The 18361-nt window shown below is 35.9% G+C and overlaps 1 protein-coding gene across 1 annotated transcript in view; it reads right to left on the bottom strand.

Annotated features, from left to right (window-relative positions):
* Positions 1-8335: 8335 nt before the first annotated feature.
* Positions 8336-18361, bottom strand: part of LOC150097392 (equilibrative nucleoside transporter 3-like) — a 234354-nt gene continuing 224328 nt past the window's right edge. The window contains exon 14 of the mRNA XM_090407415.1: positions 8336-8675. Coding sequence (XP_090263541.1) covers positions 8564-8675 — 112 coding nt within the window. The 3' untranslated portion in view covers positions 8336-8563. The remainder of the gene's footprint in view (positions 8676-18361) is intronic.

Below are 18361 nucleotides of genomic sequence, written 5' to 3'. Positions count from 1 at the left end.
TTACATTATAAAATTATAGGAATTACTAAATTTAAAAATTCTAAAAATTACACAAATATATATATATATATATATATATATATAATAGTATCTTTTTTTTTTAATTTACAAAACATATCGTTCTAGTGTTTTTTTTTTTGTTTTTTTTTTACAATTTTTTGCTTTTAGTGTATTTAAGCGCTGTAACTACAGCACTTCATGTAATATATATATGTATATTTCTTTCTGTTGATCTCGGTTGATATATCCTCGAAGCTTTGTAATAAACTTATCTGAGGATGACACCGGTTAGATATTTTTTTATCAGTTTGATTGCTGTGTTGGAATTATGCTGATGTTTGAGGGTGAAATGAATGATTCGAAAGGTCTGATCAAAGTGAAATTGCCGATATATTCTGGTGTTGTTGCATCTTTCTTGATGGTTCACATTCATTTTTATTGTGGTCTTCTTTCTGGGCTAATTAGGATACTTTTTTTTTCACTGTGACAGCCTTTCTATGTCTTCTGAGTTTTTAATTAGTATCAGCTTTGAGGTGTGTAACTTCCTCAAGAATATCTTGGCATCTCTGATCCACAAAAATTGGTAATTTTTTTCTGTTTTTTCTTTTCTTGCTTGGTATAACAGATTCTGGTTGAATGATGTTAAATATTCGGATAGGAAGTTTGGTGTATTGTCTTGCAATATATTCAAGACCTTGGCAACTGGTTTTTTCTTTCTGCTGGCTTTATGAGATTGTCTCTTATGGACTTGCTTGTAAGGCGAACTATGACTGGTGCAGGTCGTGGCAAGCCTTGTGTTTTGCTCTTCCTAGGAATCCGATTTACGGTCTGAATGTCGTTAACCTGTAGAGGGATATCAATCGGATGGCCTAATTTTAATACATCTCTGAGGTTTTCTGTAGGTGCAGTTTCAGGAAGGCCGTTATGACCGTTTCTTTATGTTGTTGCTGATTTAAACGTTCGTATTGTAGTTTTAGAGAATCAAGTTCTTGACGGAGTTCGGATGTCTCTTTCATCAAACTGTGTTGCCTGTCAGTTAGTGCATTAATGCTGATTTTAATGTCTTTTACCGTTTGCAACACTTCTATCAATGCTAAATTATTATGTTTGACCAAATCTTCATATTCGTTAGATTTATTTGTTATTTGTACGTTTGTCAAAGAGTTCTTGCACAAGATCTACTAAACTGGCTTTTATAGTCTCTAGGTATATTTAAAGAGTTGAAATTATAGGACTCACCTGTATTTTTTTGTCCGCTCAGTTCGTCGTTTGATTTTGCCTCAGGTATAATCTGCTGCGTCATAGGTGCGTTTCTTTGTTCCTCCTGAAGATTACGCACTTCCATCCATCCTTCGCTTGTTGCATCGAATTTACTTTGCAAGGTTGATTCTGAAAAGCCGGCACATTTTAAATGTAGAATCCTACTGCATTTCGTACAGGTTATTTGATTTCCGCCGGACGATAAATCCTCCAGGCATTTGATGCATGACTCACCTTTTTTCCTTTGAGCAACTGTGGTGTATTTGTAGTAGCGACGTCCTTTGTTCTTCGCTCGTTGTTGACCGCATATTATAATAATAATAATAATAATAATAATAATAATAATAATATAGTAGTAGCCTGTGTAGCTCAGTGGAAGTGGCGTTTGTACTTTAATGTGTTTGGCCGCACGAAGAAAGACATGGTTTCGAATTTGGTCGCCGACTAAATCAACATTTTCTAAGACTTTCGACCAGTTCTTGCTTTAGTCGATCTCTGGCACGGGCCAGCAGTTGTTCCCTCGGAATCTCGTGTTTTTCTTGGCGCAAACTCAAGAATATGAGCCGTCGAACTCACACGATCTCAGACAATAAATATAGGGTATAATGTTAGAATTAAAGCCACAAGATGCTGGCATTTGCTAGCCGCCTCTCTTCACTGGATGAAAGATGCTGTTAGTGATAATGTTGGGCTAGCTATCTCTAATTAGCCTCATGTGGAGATTGAACTGCCCTGCAGTTCAATTGTTTTATAGGGCTAAAACAAAGGCGTTAGCAGATTTTTATATCGACTCTATATATATAAAAAGATAAGTCGAAATTTGAAACGTTTCACATCCAACAATGTGTTTGCCTTCATGAGACAAAAATTTGTTGGACGTTTCAAAATAATGGAGAACCGGCTTACCAGCCCGGAACTCAGGGGCTTGGGCGCCAGGGGGGAAGATCCCCCTAGTATATATATTTATATAAGATATAATATTATATCATGTAATATTTTATTTCATATTATTGGTGCTTTCAAATTATTTCATTGATTTATCACTTTTATCCGTTTAATAATTCTTTTCTGGATATCCTGCTTAAATATTTTTTACCTCCTCCAGAGATATGCCTGTGGAGCCCTCTGGAAAGTGTTACATTGTGTCAAAAAAAAAAAAAAAAGACCCATAAAAGTTTGCTTTTAGTCGTCGACTAGAGTAACTTGGTCTAGGCCCTTTTCCTCCTGATTCCGAGTTATCATTAGCATAATCGAGTGAGATTTTCCTCCGAGAAACTGGGTTATTTAACCAGAAAACTCAAAGAAATCGACCTCACACTACTTCAATAATAACATACATTGTTAGGTGTAATCAGTGGCATAGCTAAAGCTTTTGCAACCAGTTTCGCTCCCTGAGTTTGCCACCCTTCTCAATACACACCAAAAGTCCTACAAAAAAAAGGCAAAAGGACGCATAGGGAAATAAATTAAGACACTATGTTTATTTTTGAAGTAAAACTTTAATTCCTACATTCTAAAATGTTATTTTTCTTGCTTTTTTGCTAGCAAAATCGTCGCTGACATTGGCGAAGTCTATTTCATAGTAATGTAGGTAATTCTTAATCAATTTTAATTTAGAAAAACTCCTCTCACAACTAGCAACATGTACAGCAATTGTGAGGAAAATTCGCAGCAGTATTACAATATCTGGAACTGAATTCTTTAGACTGTATTTTAGAATAAACTGCAAAAGTTCAAAAAGGTTCAGTGTCACCTGGGGCAGACCGTTCCCCTCCGCCCTCCCCTGGATATGCCACTGGGTGTAATGTTCACAAAAGGATGACAGTTGTTTGTTATACTCTCTTTCATGCATACTTATGAAATCGCTAAGGCTAGAAACTATCTGCTGTTAAATCTTGCAAAAGTTGCTCAGGACAAAGAGTCATTGCCTACTCCTTTGTGGAATCATTATCATAATGCTAATTGCGGATATAGATCATATTGGTCTGCTCTGTTCTCATTATCCATCTAATACATATAATCAAAATCCTGTAACCTCCTCTATTAAGAGGGTTGCAACTGATGAACAGCCTGCTTCCATGTCTTTCTATCTATTGATTCTGTAAGACTCTTGCCAAAAAAAAACGTGCCATAAAAATGTTTCAAATTTCGGCTTATCTTTTTATATATAGAGAGTAGATATGTATATATATATATATATATTTTTTTTTTTTTCTGGAAGATTTAAGTAACATAGTTGCTAAGAGAAATTTATAGATATATTTTTTATTAAACTTCATTTGATGAATGATTTTAAATAATGAACTATTTGGGGATTAAATTTGTGAAATGGGTGATAATTACAAATCTTTTATATTTTGTTAGAATCGTTGCTACTCGACTATATTACTTGGTATGCAGCCATGAAACACATTAACTTAAAAATTACTTTGTTGTCCTTCCATTGCAGTTGGGGATCTTCTCTCCACTATTCCCTGTAATACGATTCTGAGGAGGTCTCTAGAAGAACCCTCATCAAATGCCCTTCAAACGCTATTTTTCTTCTTTGGATACTAGCCATATACATATGGGGGTGTCAGGTTAATGCAGCAAAATGTAAGGTCTTGAGGCTTGGGACACATCGATGGGATGCTGCATACTCTATGGGAGAAGTTAAACTGGAGGAAGTAGGAGAGACAAGAGATCTGGGTTTGATGATGATAGAAACATGAAATTTAGGGGACATATTGCAAAGGTAGTGAAGGTAACGCAGAGAATTGCTGCAATAATGAGGACACTGACCTGCAGAGATAAAATGGTTATCATTCCGTTGTATAAGACTATGATCAGACCACACTTAGACTATTGTTCTCAGATCTGGTCCCCAGGATTTGAAGGGGATAAATTAATTGTGGAAAGGGTACAATGGTGGATAACAAAGATGGTGTCGGGGCTGTACAATGTTAGTTATGAGGATCGGTTGAGGGATTGTGGACTGCAGAGTTTGGTTGATAGTAGGGGTGATATGATTGAGATTTTTAAACTATTGAGAGATGGTTACACGGTTGACACTGAAGACTCAACCATGTAACCGTCTTTCGCTTGGTTGAACAGCGGGAAGCAGTCATGGCAAGGGGCCATCCCTGAAAGTTATGAAAGGAAACTGTGAGAAAGAGGGTGAGGAGTGGTTTCTTTGCATGGGGGGTGGTTGAACCATGGAACACATTGCCTGATGGAGTGGTGAGAGAGAGAACGGTCAATGCATTTAAGGAGTGGTATGATAGACTTTGTGTTTCCTAGGAGGGACCTCCCTCGATGAGTCTTCATAGACTCGTGTTTCTTAGAAAGGACCTCCCACGATGAGTCTTTTGACTCCATGGAGTCCTGAATAATAATAATAAAAAAAAAATACACACAAGGGTGGTCTGAAAAGTTCTCGGCCTAACAATGAAAAAACGAATTTATAATTTTAATTTTCGACATAATCTCCCTCATTTATTCCAGCGATGCTCCAGTGCCATTATCCCACCCCTGTAGTCGTTCTCAGTAAGATCTGCGGAATAACCCTCTACAGCTGCAATCACCTCTTGATTCGAAGAAAAACGCTCACCAGCAAGGAAGAGTTTTAGTTTTGGAAAGAGACAGAAGTCAGAGGGAGCCAAATCTGTGGAATACGGTGGATGTTCCAACAATTCATAGTGCACATCCCTTAATTTTCTCATTGCCAAAACACCTTCGTGGGCAGGTGAATTGTCCTGATGAATGATGATTTTTTTTATTCTGCAAACTGGGTCTTTTCTCATGAATTTTTTCATCTAGTCTAGAGGAAATTTATATCTTTTTTATATTAAACTTCATTTGATGAATGATTTTAAATAATGAACTATTTGGGGATTAAATTTGTCTGGTTAAAAGACTGGAATAATAATCACCAGTTATTGTTTAACCTTTTCAAGATAATAAACAAAATGCCTTTATCATCCCAAAACACCGATGCCATGACTTTTCCTGCTGATGAAACTGACTTTGTCTTCTTTGGCACTAAAATACCAGCTTCTGTCCATTGTTTTGACTGCTGTTTGGATTCTGGTATGTAATGTTGAATCCAAGTCTCATCTATAGTGATGAGACTTGGATAAATTGACACACAAAATCAGTTTTATTCTTGTTAAAATGCTCCAAGCACTGTTCAGAGATTTTCATGTGAGTGCATTTTTGATCTTCTGTGAGCAAGTGCAGCACCCATCTTGTGCAAAAGCGTTTTCATTTGCAATTCTTCATGCAAAATATATCCACGTTCTTTTGAAATGCCATTTCAAGGGATACAGACAACACTTTGGCTTCAGACATCTGTATAAAATAAACTACTTGATAGAATGACTTGCAATTTCACATGGATGCTCATGACAGATGTACCAACTTAGAGAGAAAAAAATGTTGCGATAGTGTTGTCATCTATGGTCGAGACCAAGAACATTTCAGACCACCCTCATATATATATATATACACATGTATACACACTTGGGGGGAGCTCTTCCCCCCCTGGCGCCTATGGCACCCAACCCACGAGTTCCGGACTGGTAAGCCAGTAAGACAAAAAACGTGACATAAAAATGTTTCAAATTTCGGCTTATCTTTTCATATATATAGAGTATATATATATATATATACACACACATATATATTCATATTCATTTTTAATATTAACTGACTTAAAACCCGAGAATTATAATTTACCAACATTCCGACACAGGACGTTCTCCATATTTTAAAGAACAAGATTTCAAATAAAATGTTCTTTCTGCTATCTCACTGTGTAAACTCTGGCTATTTTGAATTCGAAGGTAAACTATATAAACAGGTCAAAGGATGACCTGTCTATGGGAAGCCCCCTCTCTCCTGTATTAGCCAACATTTTTTTCGAGGATTCTGAACAAAAGGCAATCTCCTCTTTTAGTTTAAAACCAAGAATTTGGCTTAGATATGTGGACGATATTTTCCTCATATGGGAGCATGGTATTGAGAATCTTCACAGGTTTCTCAACCACTTAAACAACCTCCATCAGGATATAAAATTGACCATGGAGATTGACGAAAATAATTCCATCTGTTTCCTAGATGTTAAACTCACCAAGACGCCTGAATCAATAAAAGTCTCTATATTTAGAAAGCCAACACACACAGACAGATATCTGCATGCGTCCTCACATCACCATCCAGCGCAAAAGTTGGGTATTATATCAACTCTTGCGAATACACAGTGAAGAGAGACGGCTCAAATGTGCCGCCATCTCGTGGTTCCTAACCCTAACACAATATATTTAATGTTTGAAATAATGTGGATTCTACGGTCGATTTTCTTGAGTTTACAGGACGAAAACCCACTGTACTGTCAGATGAAGAACTAAAAAAAGAACTACAACATCTTAAATGGACCTTTAAAAACAATGGCTACTCTTTAAAAAGTATTAACAACCAGTTATCGCACCGTCAACGTAGAGACACAGAACGACTCCAAATGTTATATATCCTTGCCATATATCAGCACACTATCCAAAAAGCTGAGTAGAATCCTAAAGAAGTTTAACATACAAACGTGCTTCTCGACTCTGCCAAAAATAAGATCACGTTTCAACAACTATAAACAATCTCACAACCTTCTACAATTCCCAGGTGTATACAAAGTCACATGTGAGTGCTGAATGCCTTACTATGGGCAAACGGAGAAATCTATCCTACTGCGTCTCGAGGAGCACCAGAGAGACAATGCTTATAATAGAACCAGAGCAACTGCTCTGTCAAATGAACACGAACAACGAAAGCCGCCAACATGAGATATAATTGGACATCAACTTCAAACCTACACATTTGCCATGATGAGGTGGAACGCCGCATTGTGGAGTCAAAAGAAATCACCTTGGATCCGCTTCATATGAACAATAATCTCAGCTATAATTTGCCTGACTCTTTCAGCTCTACTATCAGATACTGGAGATCGCGTGGTTCCACACACGCACAAGTGTACAACAATAGAACTTTAACACGGACTATAGCTCAAATTCAAAAAAAAAAAAAAAAAAAAATCAGCTAACGCCTTTTTTTCTCAAATTCATAATAACTGTAATTCAGAGTCGAATATTATAACTTTATAATTGTATAGCTTTAGAGTGTCTCAATGTTATTTTCAGTGTCTTTTAATATCTTTCTATGTTCTTAACGCCTGATGAAGTCAATCTCGACGAAACATGTTGCGTTTTCAAATAAATCTCATTTTGTTATAATTCTTGGGTTTTAAGTCAGTTAATATTAAAATTGAACATATCCCAACCCGGAGTTAATAGTAGTAGTCAAAAAAAAAAAAAAAACCAGCTAACGCCTTTATATTCCCGTATGCGGGGAGTAGGCGAGGCCATTTATCCCTATCTAACTTTGGAGACTGAGTGGGCAGTTCAATCTCCACTGGTACCAATCAGAGATAGATGGCCCAAGGCTATCACTAATTAAGCGGTACACAGTGAAGAGAGACGGCTCAAATGAGCCGCCATCTCGTGGTTCCTAACCCTAACACAATATATTTAATGTTTGAAATAATGTGGGTTCTACGGTCGATTTTCTTGAGTTTACAGGACGAAAAATCCGAGTTTCCGGGAGGAAAAACCTGCTTTCCCTTGCCAGAGATCGACTAACTCGGGAACCGGTCGAAAAAAGGCTTAGAAAAATTTCCTCTAGGCGCCGACTAGACTCGAATCCAAGTCTTCCTTCGTGCGGCCAAGCGCCGTGGTATGCAAACGCCACATCCACTTGGCTACACAGGTCTGCCCACTCAGTCTCCAAAAGTTAGATAGGGCTAAATGGCCTCGCCTACTCCCGTATACGGGAATTAAAAGGCGTTAGCTGATTCTGATTTTTTATTTTATTTATTTATTTTTTATTTATTTATTTATTTTTTTTTTTCCTGGAAGATTTAAGTAACACAGTTGCTAAGAGAAATTTATATATATTTTTTTATTAAACTTCATTTGATGAATGATTTTAAATAATGAGCTATTTGGGGATTAAATTTGTGAAATGGATGATAATTACAACAAATCTTTTCTATTTTGTTTGAATCGTTGCTACTGGACGATATTACTTGGTATGTAGTCATGAAACATATTAACTTAAAAATTACTTTAGGTAACTGAATAAGTTTTATTTCCCCAAATTACTAGCAATACTTGGAAAATAGAGACTGCTGTTAACTTTCTCTGTTAAGGCAATGAATAATCATACGAATATATACAACATACTTCGAATATTTGAGTATGGGGTATAATAATTAAAGTTACAATAACTTTACAAGAACATAAGAAGAAAATGAACCAAATGTCAATCCAGCCCCCTGAAATGCTGCTAATATGGTTCCAGCAGCTTGCTGGTATTCCACTGGAACAGATCTGAAATAAGACAGTTAAAATATCAATCTGATAATTCACTAGATATATTCTATCACTATAAAATCCAAAACTTCAGGATAAAAAGCTTTGGTATAAATTTTAAACCTGTATGAAAAACAGTCACATTTAAAGAGGTATCCCATAAGTTTATTATTATCATAAAATTTATTTATTATACTAATATATAATAAATATTTTTTTTTTAAATTTTTTAAAAATTTCTTATAAATGTACTGTACAGCAATCCCACTCAAGTTTTCAATTATTCCATAGGAAATATTTTTAAAAGAAATGGTAAAAAGCATTTATGTAATTTAAAAAAAAAAAAAATCTTTTGAATTTTTCAGAGAGCAACTTTATTCAACAACTTTAAGTAATATAAATTAAAGATGCCAAGAAATTATATTCTTAGTTTAATTCTTCCTCCAAGTGTAAGCAAACAACATTTACACATGAAGTATCTTCACGACTGAACTAACTTGTATCTAGAAGCTAATGACTTCACATCAATTGCCTTAGTATCCCATAATGCAAAACACACCTACCTTTTGGACATATATAATACTATGCATTATAGAAAGGGCCACTACCCAGAGTGGTTTGACTTTTATAGAGGTCAAAACCACCACAACTTAGTGGTGGTGGTTCTGCCAAGTAACAGCAAAAACCTGCCACTGAGTAGAGCCTCTCTACTCCCCAGGAAGTAAGCAATCCCAATGATGAGCATTGATAAAAATTATCAGTGGGAGCCAGACCCCATATAGATACCAAGGCTGGAGTAAAACAGAAGTCATGTATTATCCATATACAAGTAGTCAAAAGGTATTACAACTTATCATCAAAATACTCTGGATTAGAGATAGATGCTGAAAGCTTTTTCACTTGGTTATAATATAAATTAAAGATGCCAAGAAGTTATATTTCTTGGTTTATTCCTTTCTTCAAGTGTACGCAAATAATGTTTGCATGTGAGGTATTTTCACAACTAGGGTAGTTGTATATAGAAGCTAACAACTTCACATCAATTGCCTTATTATCCCATGATGCAAAACACAAAATCAGTTTGGATAGTGGCCCTTCCCATAATACTTAGCATTATACACATCTAAAAAGGGTGTGTGAAATTTAATCCTTTCTCTAAGTGTAAGCAAATAATGTATGGCCTACAGGGGGAGATAAAATTCTGTCTATTTTTATTATGAGAGAATTTTAAATGGTTCAATCCTCTTAGTTCAGTTGGTCTTATGTTCAATTGCAGTTAAGGCTAACCACCTGGGTATCAGTCATCTCTGTGCTTTAGTTTCAATTGATCTTTTGGTTGTTCAGCTACATGAAATTGGTGAAAAGAAAAATCAATATCCTTTGGCTATATGATGATATAAAAGAGCTGAGGCCTTTATCTCTATCTCTCATACTATCAGGCTCTCTTGCGCCTACTAACTACTCTAGGCCTATGATGAACATCCCTTTACTTTTCACCTAAATAAAGGTCAAAATTAGTCTGGGCAGTGGCCTTTCCCATAATGCTTAGCATTATACACATCTGAAAATGGTGTGTGCTTTGTATTATGGGATACTAAAGCAGTTCATGTGAAGTCATTAGCCTGTATATAGAAGTAGCCCAGTCATGAAGACTGGGCTACTTTGCATGCAAACATTGTTTGCTTACTCTTGGAAAAAGGATTAAACCAAGAATATAATTTCTTGGCATCTTTAATTTATAGTATAAACAAGTGAAAAACTTTCAACAACTTTAAATAATATTATAATATTATTACACCACACCTCCAGGGAGTCCAAAGACTCATCGAGGGAGGGCATCTACTCTACAACTGTTCGTCTCACTACTCCCCCAACCTTCATCATCTAACACCACCGCCATCTACCACCACTAGTACTTTCACAGACAATCACAAACATACATTCCCAGGGCGGGATTCGAACCGCAGCCTTTTGCCTGGAGAGTGGATACGCCAACCACTCGACCAACCAGGCCGTTGTATGTAATAAATTCATAATTTAGACTGGCTTTATTAATCATTAGCTTAGAGAGTCTGAATCCATCACTCTAAGCTGTACAGTGAGTTTCAAAATTTCAGAAGGATGGATATGTGATACAAAAATGGTAAATACTTAGGAAATCTTATGAATCCATTAAATTTTTATCCTATGTTCCATTTAGATCAGATACTCTGTACTACATTGTGCCCCACCAGTCAAAAAGGACAGCACATGCCTAGTAACTGAGAACACAGAATTTTTCCTTTCAGAATTTTTAATTAACAGTCAATAAGTTTTGAATATATGTCCAAAAAATTATTCGCTGTAAATTAGAAATAAAGAAATTATAAATTATAAAAAAGAATTATATGATAAATCATACTTGTCACTTATTTTGTTTAGTAATTTCTCCAATGTCTCCACTCCAATATTACTTTAACCCATGCCAACTAAGTATACTCTAATTTACTTTTAGCTGGTGCTGTGTGGGCAAACTGACATTGATGTCAGCAAGTTGAAGAACCATATTTGTTTAGTGTCTACTGTCTAGATAGTATAGCCAGTTGAATTTGTGTAAACAGTAATGAATTTTTGTAGTAGCTATGTAGATTTAAGCAAATTAATTTAGTGTTTGCAATTTTACAGGTTACAGCTATACAAAAAAAAAGGGGCGGGGCAATATTAATATGAGAAATATTCCATTAGTGTGCATATTGAGTCTGAGATTGGTAACATGCACACAAAATGTTTTTCATGTGCACATGGGCTGGCAAAAATTAGAAGGAACATTGGTCTGGATTAATATTAATAAACAGCTTTTAAGAAATTAAATATTCACATGTGTGCCACAATAGAAAATTATATTTACTTTACTAATATGTCTTATATATCATAAGATATCATCTCTGAGAGAGCGAAGCACATTGGCAATGAATTTGAACAATACAACAGTAAAGTGCATGTGCCAAATTTGAATACCTCTATACAAGTAGTTTCACCTTTGTTAAGTTAATGTTGAAAATTTAGATGGCCAATCCCTTTAATGCATAACAGTATACATATCCACATAGGAAATGTGTTTTGCATTATGGGAGATACTGGGTTAGAAGTGCCTGGTAGCTTGCTCCACCTTTGCCACGAGTTGCCTTGGTGTTGCACTACTTACTGGATAAGATAGTACAACACTATATATTTAGTCCTGAAGATATTTTCAGGCGCAAACTTTGTTTGCTCTCACTGGGATAAAGGATTAAACTAAATCTATTATAGTCTAACCTAGTGATAAATAAATTTTCAACATCTTTTTCTAAATCCAGAGTAATTTTTAAAAAAGGTGATAAACCTTTTGGCAACTCCCATAGGCACAGATGACTTGCTACTGCTTCTGCCTGGTATCTCCAGCTCTGGGCCTGGCTCCCACTGAAGAGACCTCAATAAAGGTCGAAACTAGTCTGGGTAGATGGCCAATCCCTTTAATGCATAACAGTATACATATCCACATAGGAAATGTGTTTTGCATTATGGGAGATACTGGGTTAGAAGTGCCTGGTAGCTTGCTCCACCTTTGCCACGAGTTGCCTTGGTGTTGCACTACTTACTGGATAAGATAGTACAACACTATATATTTAGTCCTGAAGATATTTTCAGGCGCAAACTTTGTTTGCTCTCACTGGGATAAAGGATTAAACTAAATCTATTATTTGTTAAGTTAAAACTATTGGACAGAAATAATAATTAATTAAATTAATTATTATATAATACAAATTTAACACAACTGAGTATAACAATTTCTCACACTTTTGGGATAGTAAGGCAGTAATTGCAATTAAGGTATGATCTATGAAAATAAGCTTCAGTACTTTCTTTAAAGTTTCAAGCGATGGCCTCTTGTACTATCCACCTTCTCTCATTGTAGAAATCACTGTACAACCCCTGAATAGCTTATATGTCTCAATCATATCCTTCCCCCACCTCTTCTACTATTCACGAGGCTTTGCAACTTACATTCTCTCAATCTGTCGTCGTACTCCACATTCCAAAGACGAATGACCACCTTTGTGAATCTTCTCTGGACCCTTTCCAACATATCCTCATCACCATGAAAAATCCAGCAACCAAATCTGTGCACAATAATCCATATAAGACCTGATCAAGGCCTTATATGATAGCATCATAACCTCTCTATTTCTGAAAATCAAAGTCCTCCACATCATTGCCATTATCCGATGTGACAACTTCACAACCTGTGCAATGTCATAACCTCTCTATTTCTGCACCTAAAGTCCTCCACATCATTGCCATTATCCTATGTGACAACTTCACAACCTGTGCAATGTGGCCCCTGAATCTCAGATCCTTGTCCACCACCACCACTTCCAGATCTCTCATCTCCTCTACATCCTTTAAAGTTTCCCAACCAATACTTTGATTCCCATCATTGCTTACCAAATTAAAGTCTATTAAAACCTTACACTTTGCAACATTAAACTGACCGTTCCACTTACCTGCCCATTCATGCAATCCATTCAAGTCTTCCTATAAGGTCATAATATCTGCTTTACTCTGCATTGCTCTCCCCAATTTTGCATCATCTGCAAACAGCTGCATATCATCAGTCAAACCCATCCCAATATCATTAACATACAAATTGAACAACAATGGTCCAAAACCTGATCTCTGAGGCAAACCACTAGTGACTTTCCTCTTTCGGGATACTGCACTCCTATATACAACTTTCTGATACCTATCTGATAGCCTGTCACTGATCCAACTCGCAAGTCTGTTATCCAATTCCATCTGGTTCAGTTTATTTAACAGCTTGTCGTATGGCAGTCTATCAAAAGCTTTTGCAAAATCTAAGTATATGACTGTATATGCATCTCCCTTGTCCAAGAAATTTGTCATCTTGTTATAATACATAAGTAAGGTTAGTAAAACATGATCTCCCTTTAACAAACCCATGCTGACAACCACAGAGAATAGTACTGCTATTATTAATCCACACCTGTACCCTAGTTCTCACCAATCCCACTGGTACCTTAATCACAACTCCAGATATACAGATTGGGCTATAAATTTGTAGCCACAAATTATAGGCCAATCTGTCAAGTTCTTTCCTTTTAAAAAATAAAAAATAATAAAATTAAGAAAAATTAAAATTATAAACAATTATTTTTTTATCTTGCCAACAAGTTAGCAAATGTAATCCTAATGTAAAATTAAAATGAAAAATAACTTTACCACACATTACAACATGAAAGTCAGTTGGCTACTAGTGATCCTTTGTTTTCATTTAACTAACAAACCCTGGTAAGAGAGTAGCTATGATTGAGCTATTTGGAGTTGCTAAGTGTGTGATAAAATGTTATTATTTGTGGCTATTTTATTGCATTTCATCTATAGTCTAATTAGTCATCTAATGATATCACATCTAATAATTGTCTATACAATACTCTTACTAATATTAAAAAATTATAATAAATTCCAGTCCTGAGAGTCCCGAGAAAGATTAGTAAATTAGAAATATAGATGGCATCAATGGCAATATCATATTAAAAATGAGGATATTAGGATATGAGGATATTATACATTATTAGCATCCAGGAATGTCTTAGCAGAGCTAATCTCAGGTGGTATGGTCACTTAAACAGAACGGGAGAGGAAAGGTTAGCAAAATAAGTGTTCTCTGCCAGAGTGGCAGGAAAAAGACCCAGAGGAAGACTGAGATATAGGTGGATTCAGTGGCTGACTGGCCAGGGTGTCAGCTAGCCTGATGGCAAGTGGGTCCCTTAAACATTAGACGATATGTTAAAAATATTAATGACCTTTTAGTAGCTTGAAAATATAATAGAAGTTCCAATATTATTACTGTATGCAACTAAAATTCATGTTGTATTACTATTTTAATAAAAAATTTTAATGAAATCATTTTTTGAGGATACTTTATACAGGGTGGCCATAAAATAACTTTTCCTCTTTGGAGACATCTGTAGCTAAAACCAATAAACAGAATGAGACCAAATTTTATATTGAGACTTTTGAAGGTATGGAGAGATGATTTCCCCCCAAAAAAAGATTTAGTATCAAAAGTCGCCGATAGGGGAAATTTTGGTGCTTGCAGAGCCAAAAGCAGTCAAATATTTGCAGTAAATGCAGGTAAAAAGGATTATGGAAATTTTACTATGCGTACATGAGAGCAGCGCCACCAATTCCACTTAAAAAGGGATTGGGAATGTTCAAGCAGTTATTCGAATGACTGACGAATTGTGCTCAATATGCATCCTACCTTGCCTCAGCATGCTGTAGCGGCCCTTCGGGAATTTAGAAGGCTTCATAACCTGCATACAGGTTCTATGTCAGCTGTAGCAGTGAGAGCTAAGATTAAGAAGTTTGAAGAAACTGGATCACTAGGAGAGTTAGACCTGGCAGTGGATGGAAAGCATTGCAAGAAGAGATAATAACAGACGTTACACAAGAAAGGTCAGCACATTGAGAATCGTGTATGTGGTCCAGCGGACCCTGATTCTGATGAATAAAACATTATTTCCTGTGAGTTCAATCACTACATTAATTTCTGTGTCTCTTGCGAGGTGTTGTTTTAATTTAATTATTATTATTCTTATTATCATTGTAACGAGCCACATATCCAGCTGGAATGAGTGACGTGGCTGTCGCTCACACCGTCGAAATGTTATTATTCCATTTTATCTGCCTTTAATGTAATTATCCGCTTGTTTCTGGCTCTGCCAGCGCCAAAATTTCCTCTATTGGCAATTTTGGTACTAAATCTTTTTTTCGCGGAAATCATCTCCTCCTGCTTTCAAAAGTCTCAATATAAAATTTGGTCTCATTCTGTTTATTGGTTTTAGCTACAGATGCCTCCAAAGAGGGAAAGTTATTTTATGGCTACTCTGTATTTAAGAATATAATAAATAACTCTGAAAAATAATTCTGATTCGAGTTATGTGAAGCCGATGCAAACATTTTATAAGCATGGATCCTTAATATTGCGACTGCATAACAAAGCTTAGTTGAGAATCCCAGCCTGGGATTGTGATGTGCAGCCAGAGTCAAATTTGTATTGAGCTATTGCATACATTGAAAAGACAGCAAATATTTTTCATTGCGTCGGCCTCAGTTTGAGTTTGCTTTGCCAGCTCTTCACCTTGTGCTTACTGTGTTTTATCTGTTTTATAAAAGGTATGTATTTAATTAATATTTTTATATACTGTAACCTGCCCTTTAATTTAATATAATATATTTTCTTTCACTGTATAAAATTAGTATAAAAATACTAGGCAGTAAATATATTTAAGCTGCAGTCTCGAATAATAATATATACGCATAATGCAAGTTCAATAAATAATGACAGCTTTTATTTACCCTACAATTAAAATTACTGTGACTGTAAATTGTTGTTAATAATAGATGCATCTACATATAAAGCATATTTCCATTGTCTTGTGGCATAATTGTAGGTGTTCATTTTTTCCAAACGTGATTATTTTTAATTAAGTTTTAATTTCAGGAATATTACCCCTACCAGCATGGAAAAAAAAAGCATAAATTATTATTATTATTATTATATCACACCTCCATGGAGTCCAAAGACTCATCGAGGGAGGGCTTCAACTCTACAACTAATCTGGGTCACCAAAACACAAAGAGCGACAAGAAGCAGAAAGGCAGGAATCAGCCAAGTGATGCAGGTTTATTACAGATTTTATGATACCACAACCACCATCCACATCGATGTACAGTCCCGCAACAAATAATCAAGAAGCAAGAAACAATACTCATGGTGATGATGCAATGACTTGTGAGTTACAAGAACAGGAAAGAGCTACTTTGAATGTAGAGACAAATACAATAGCATCCTTTACTCACCAACCCTGGCCCAGTACTACTTCTTCTAGTTCATTGTTCCGGTATCTTTACTTGGAGTCTTTTGAGTCTCCCAACACTTGTAATCCATCACCCTTTGTACATAGCTGTAGTGACTACAGGCGTATTAGCCAGAGCTTGGCTTTACATGAATCGACAACAACATATGTCAGAAATGTTCAGCAATTTATCAGTTTGGTTAATGATGGCATCTTAGATCATTTTTTTGAATCTTCACTAATTAAAAAGAAAGAAGAAGTGTGAAGCAGAGGAGTATTGTCATGAGGATTATAGACATCATAAAGATGTTAGGCAAGCAAGCAATTCCTTTTTGATGTCACAGAAATGAAATCAGCCTACATTCTGGATAATGTGGTTCTGAATCATGGCAATTTTTTAGCTACAGTACAGTTGATGGCAAAATATGATGCCATTATAGTAGCTAACGTTTCTGTTTCTGCAGTACAAAACAAGTCTAGACAAAGAATCAAATGATTAGAACAACAAAGAAAGGCTCAAAGTAAAGGCTGTGGTGGACTTGTTACATACCTGAGTAAAACAACTATTAACATGTTAATCCAAATTATGGAGCATATGATAAAAGAAATAATTAGTCATGACATTTCTCAAGCAAAATATTATTCTATTCAAGTTGATTCAACACAAGATAATTCATCCATCAATTAGTTTAGCATTATTATTTGGAATGTGCTTAGAGGTGTTATCTGTGAGCGACTACTTTCAGTTGTGCCAAGTAATGTTAGTACAGGACAGGAACTTTTTGATCTATTGACTGAAACATTACAGCATCCTAAAATTGATCCCAAAAAATGTTTATCTGATAGTACAGATGGAGCTGCAAACTACCATGGCCAGTATAATGGTTTACAAAGTAAAATTACTGATGTGGCTAATCAACATGTTGATATATGGTGCTATGCCCACGTTTTGAGTTCGGTGATAATTGAAACAACAAAATGTTGCGTGCCTGCAGTTTCTTTTTTCAATTTGCTCCAGAATTTAGCAACTTTTATGAAAACGTGATACACGAGAATGACTATATGGAATAGAAGTTGTTGGAAAACATCTAGGACAAAACGAAATATTAAAGCTAATTGGTGAGACAAGATGGTCAGGAAAATCCAATGCAGCAACAACCATATTTGGACGTTTTGATGATGATGCTGTCAGTACTTTTGTAAATCTATTGGCATGCTTATTATTATTATTATTATTATTATTATTTAGGCCTCCAAGGAGTCAAAAGACTCATCGTGGGAGGTCCTTCCTAGGAAACACAAGTCTATCAAGACTCAACGTGGGAGGTCCCTCCCAAGAAACAGAAGTCTATCATACCCCTCCTTAAACTCATTGACCGTTCTCGCTCTCACCACTCTATCAGGCAATACATTCCACGGTTCAACCACCCTCCATGCAAAGAAACCACTCCTCACCCTCTTGCTCACGGTTTCCTTCTGTAACTTCCAGGGATGGTCCCTTGTCATCACTTCTTCCTGCTGTTCAACCAAGTAAAAGAACACCCCAGTGTCAATCCTGTAACCGCCTCTCAACAGTTTAAAAGTCTCAATCATATCACCTCTCCTCAGTGACGCACTCAGTACTCATCCAGAATACTCAGTATTTGGAACACGTTCTCCTCCTGCACCTCTAAACCTTGACCCTGCCCTATCCCTCTAGTATTAAAATTTACTCCTCCAGGATGAAATACACCAATAAAGTGTTCATTGAACAATTCCACTATGTCCTCTGCATCAGTCACTCTATTCCCATTTTTATCCCAC

The sequence above is a fragment of the Typopeltis vanoorti genome, chromosome 17 (assembly GCF_054136105.1).
Source record: "Typopeltis vanoorti isolate ZY-2024b chromosome 17, IOZ_Tvanoo_1.0, whole genome shotgun sequence".
Taxonomy (NCBI): Eukaryota; Metazoa; Arthropoda; class Arachnida; order Uropygi; family Thelyphonidae; genus Typopeltis; species Typopeltis vanoorti.
The sequence above is the reverse complement of the archived record's forward strand: the minus strand, read 5'-3'. Positions and strand labels throughout refer to the sequence as shown.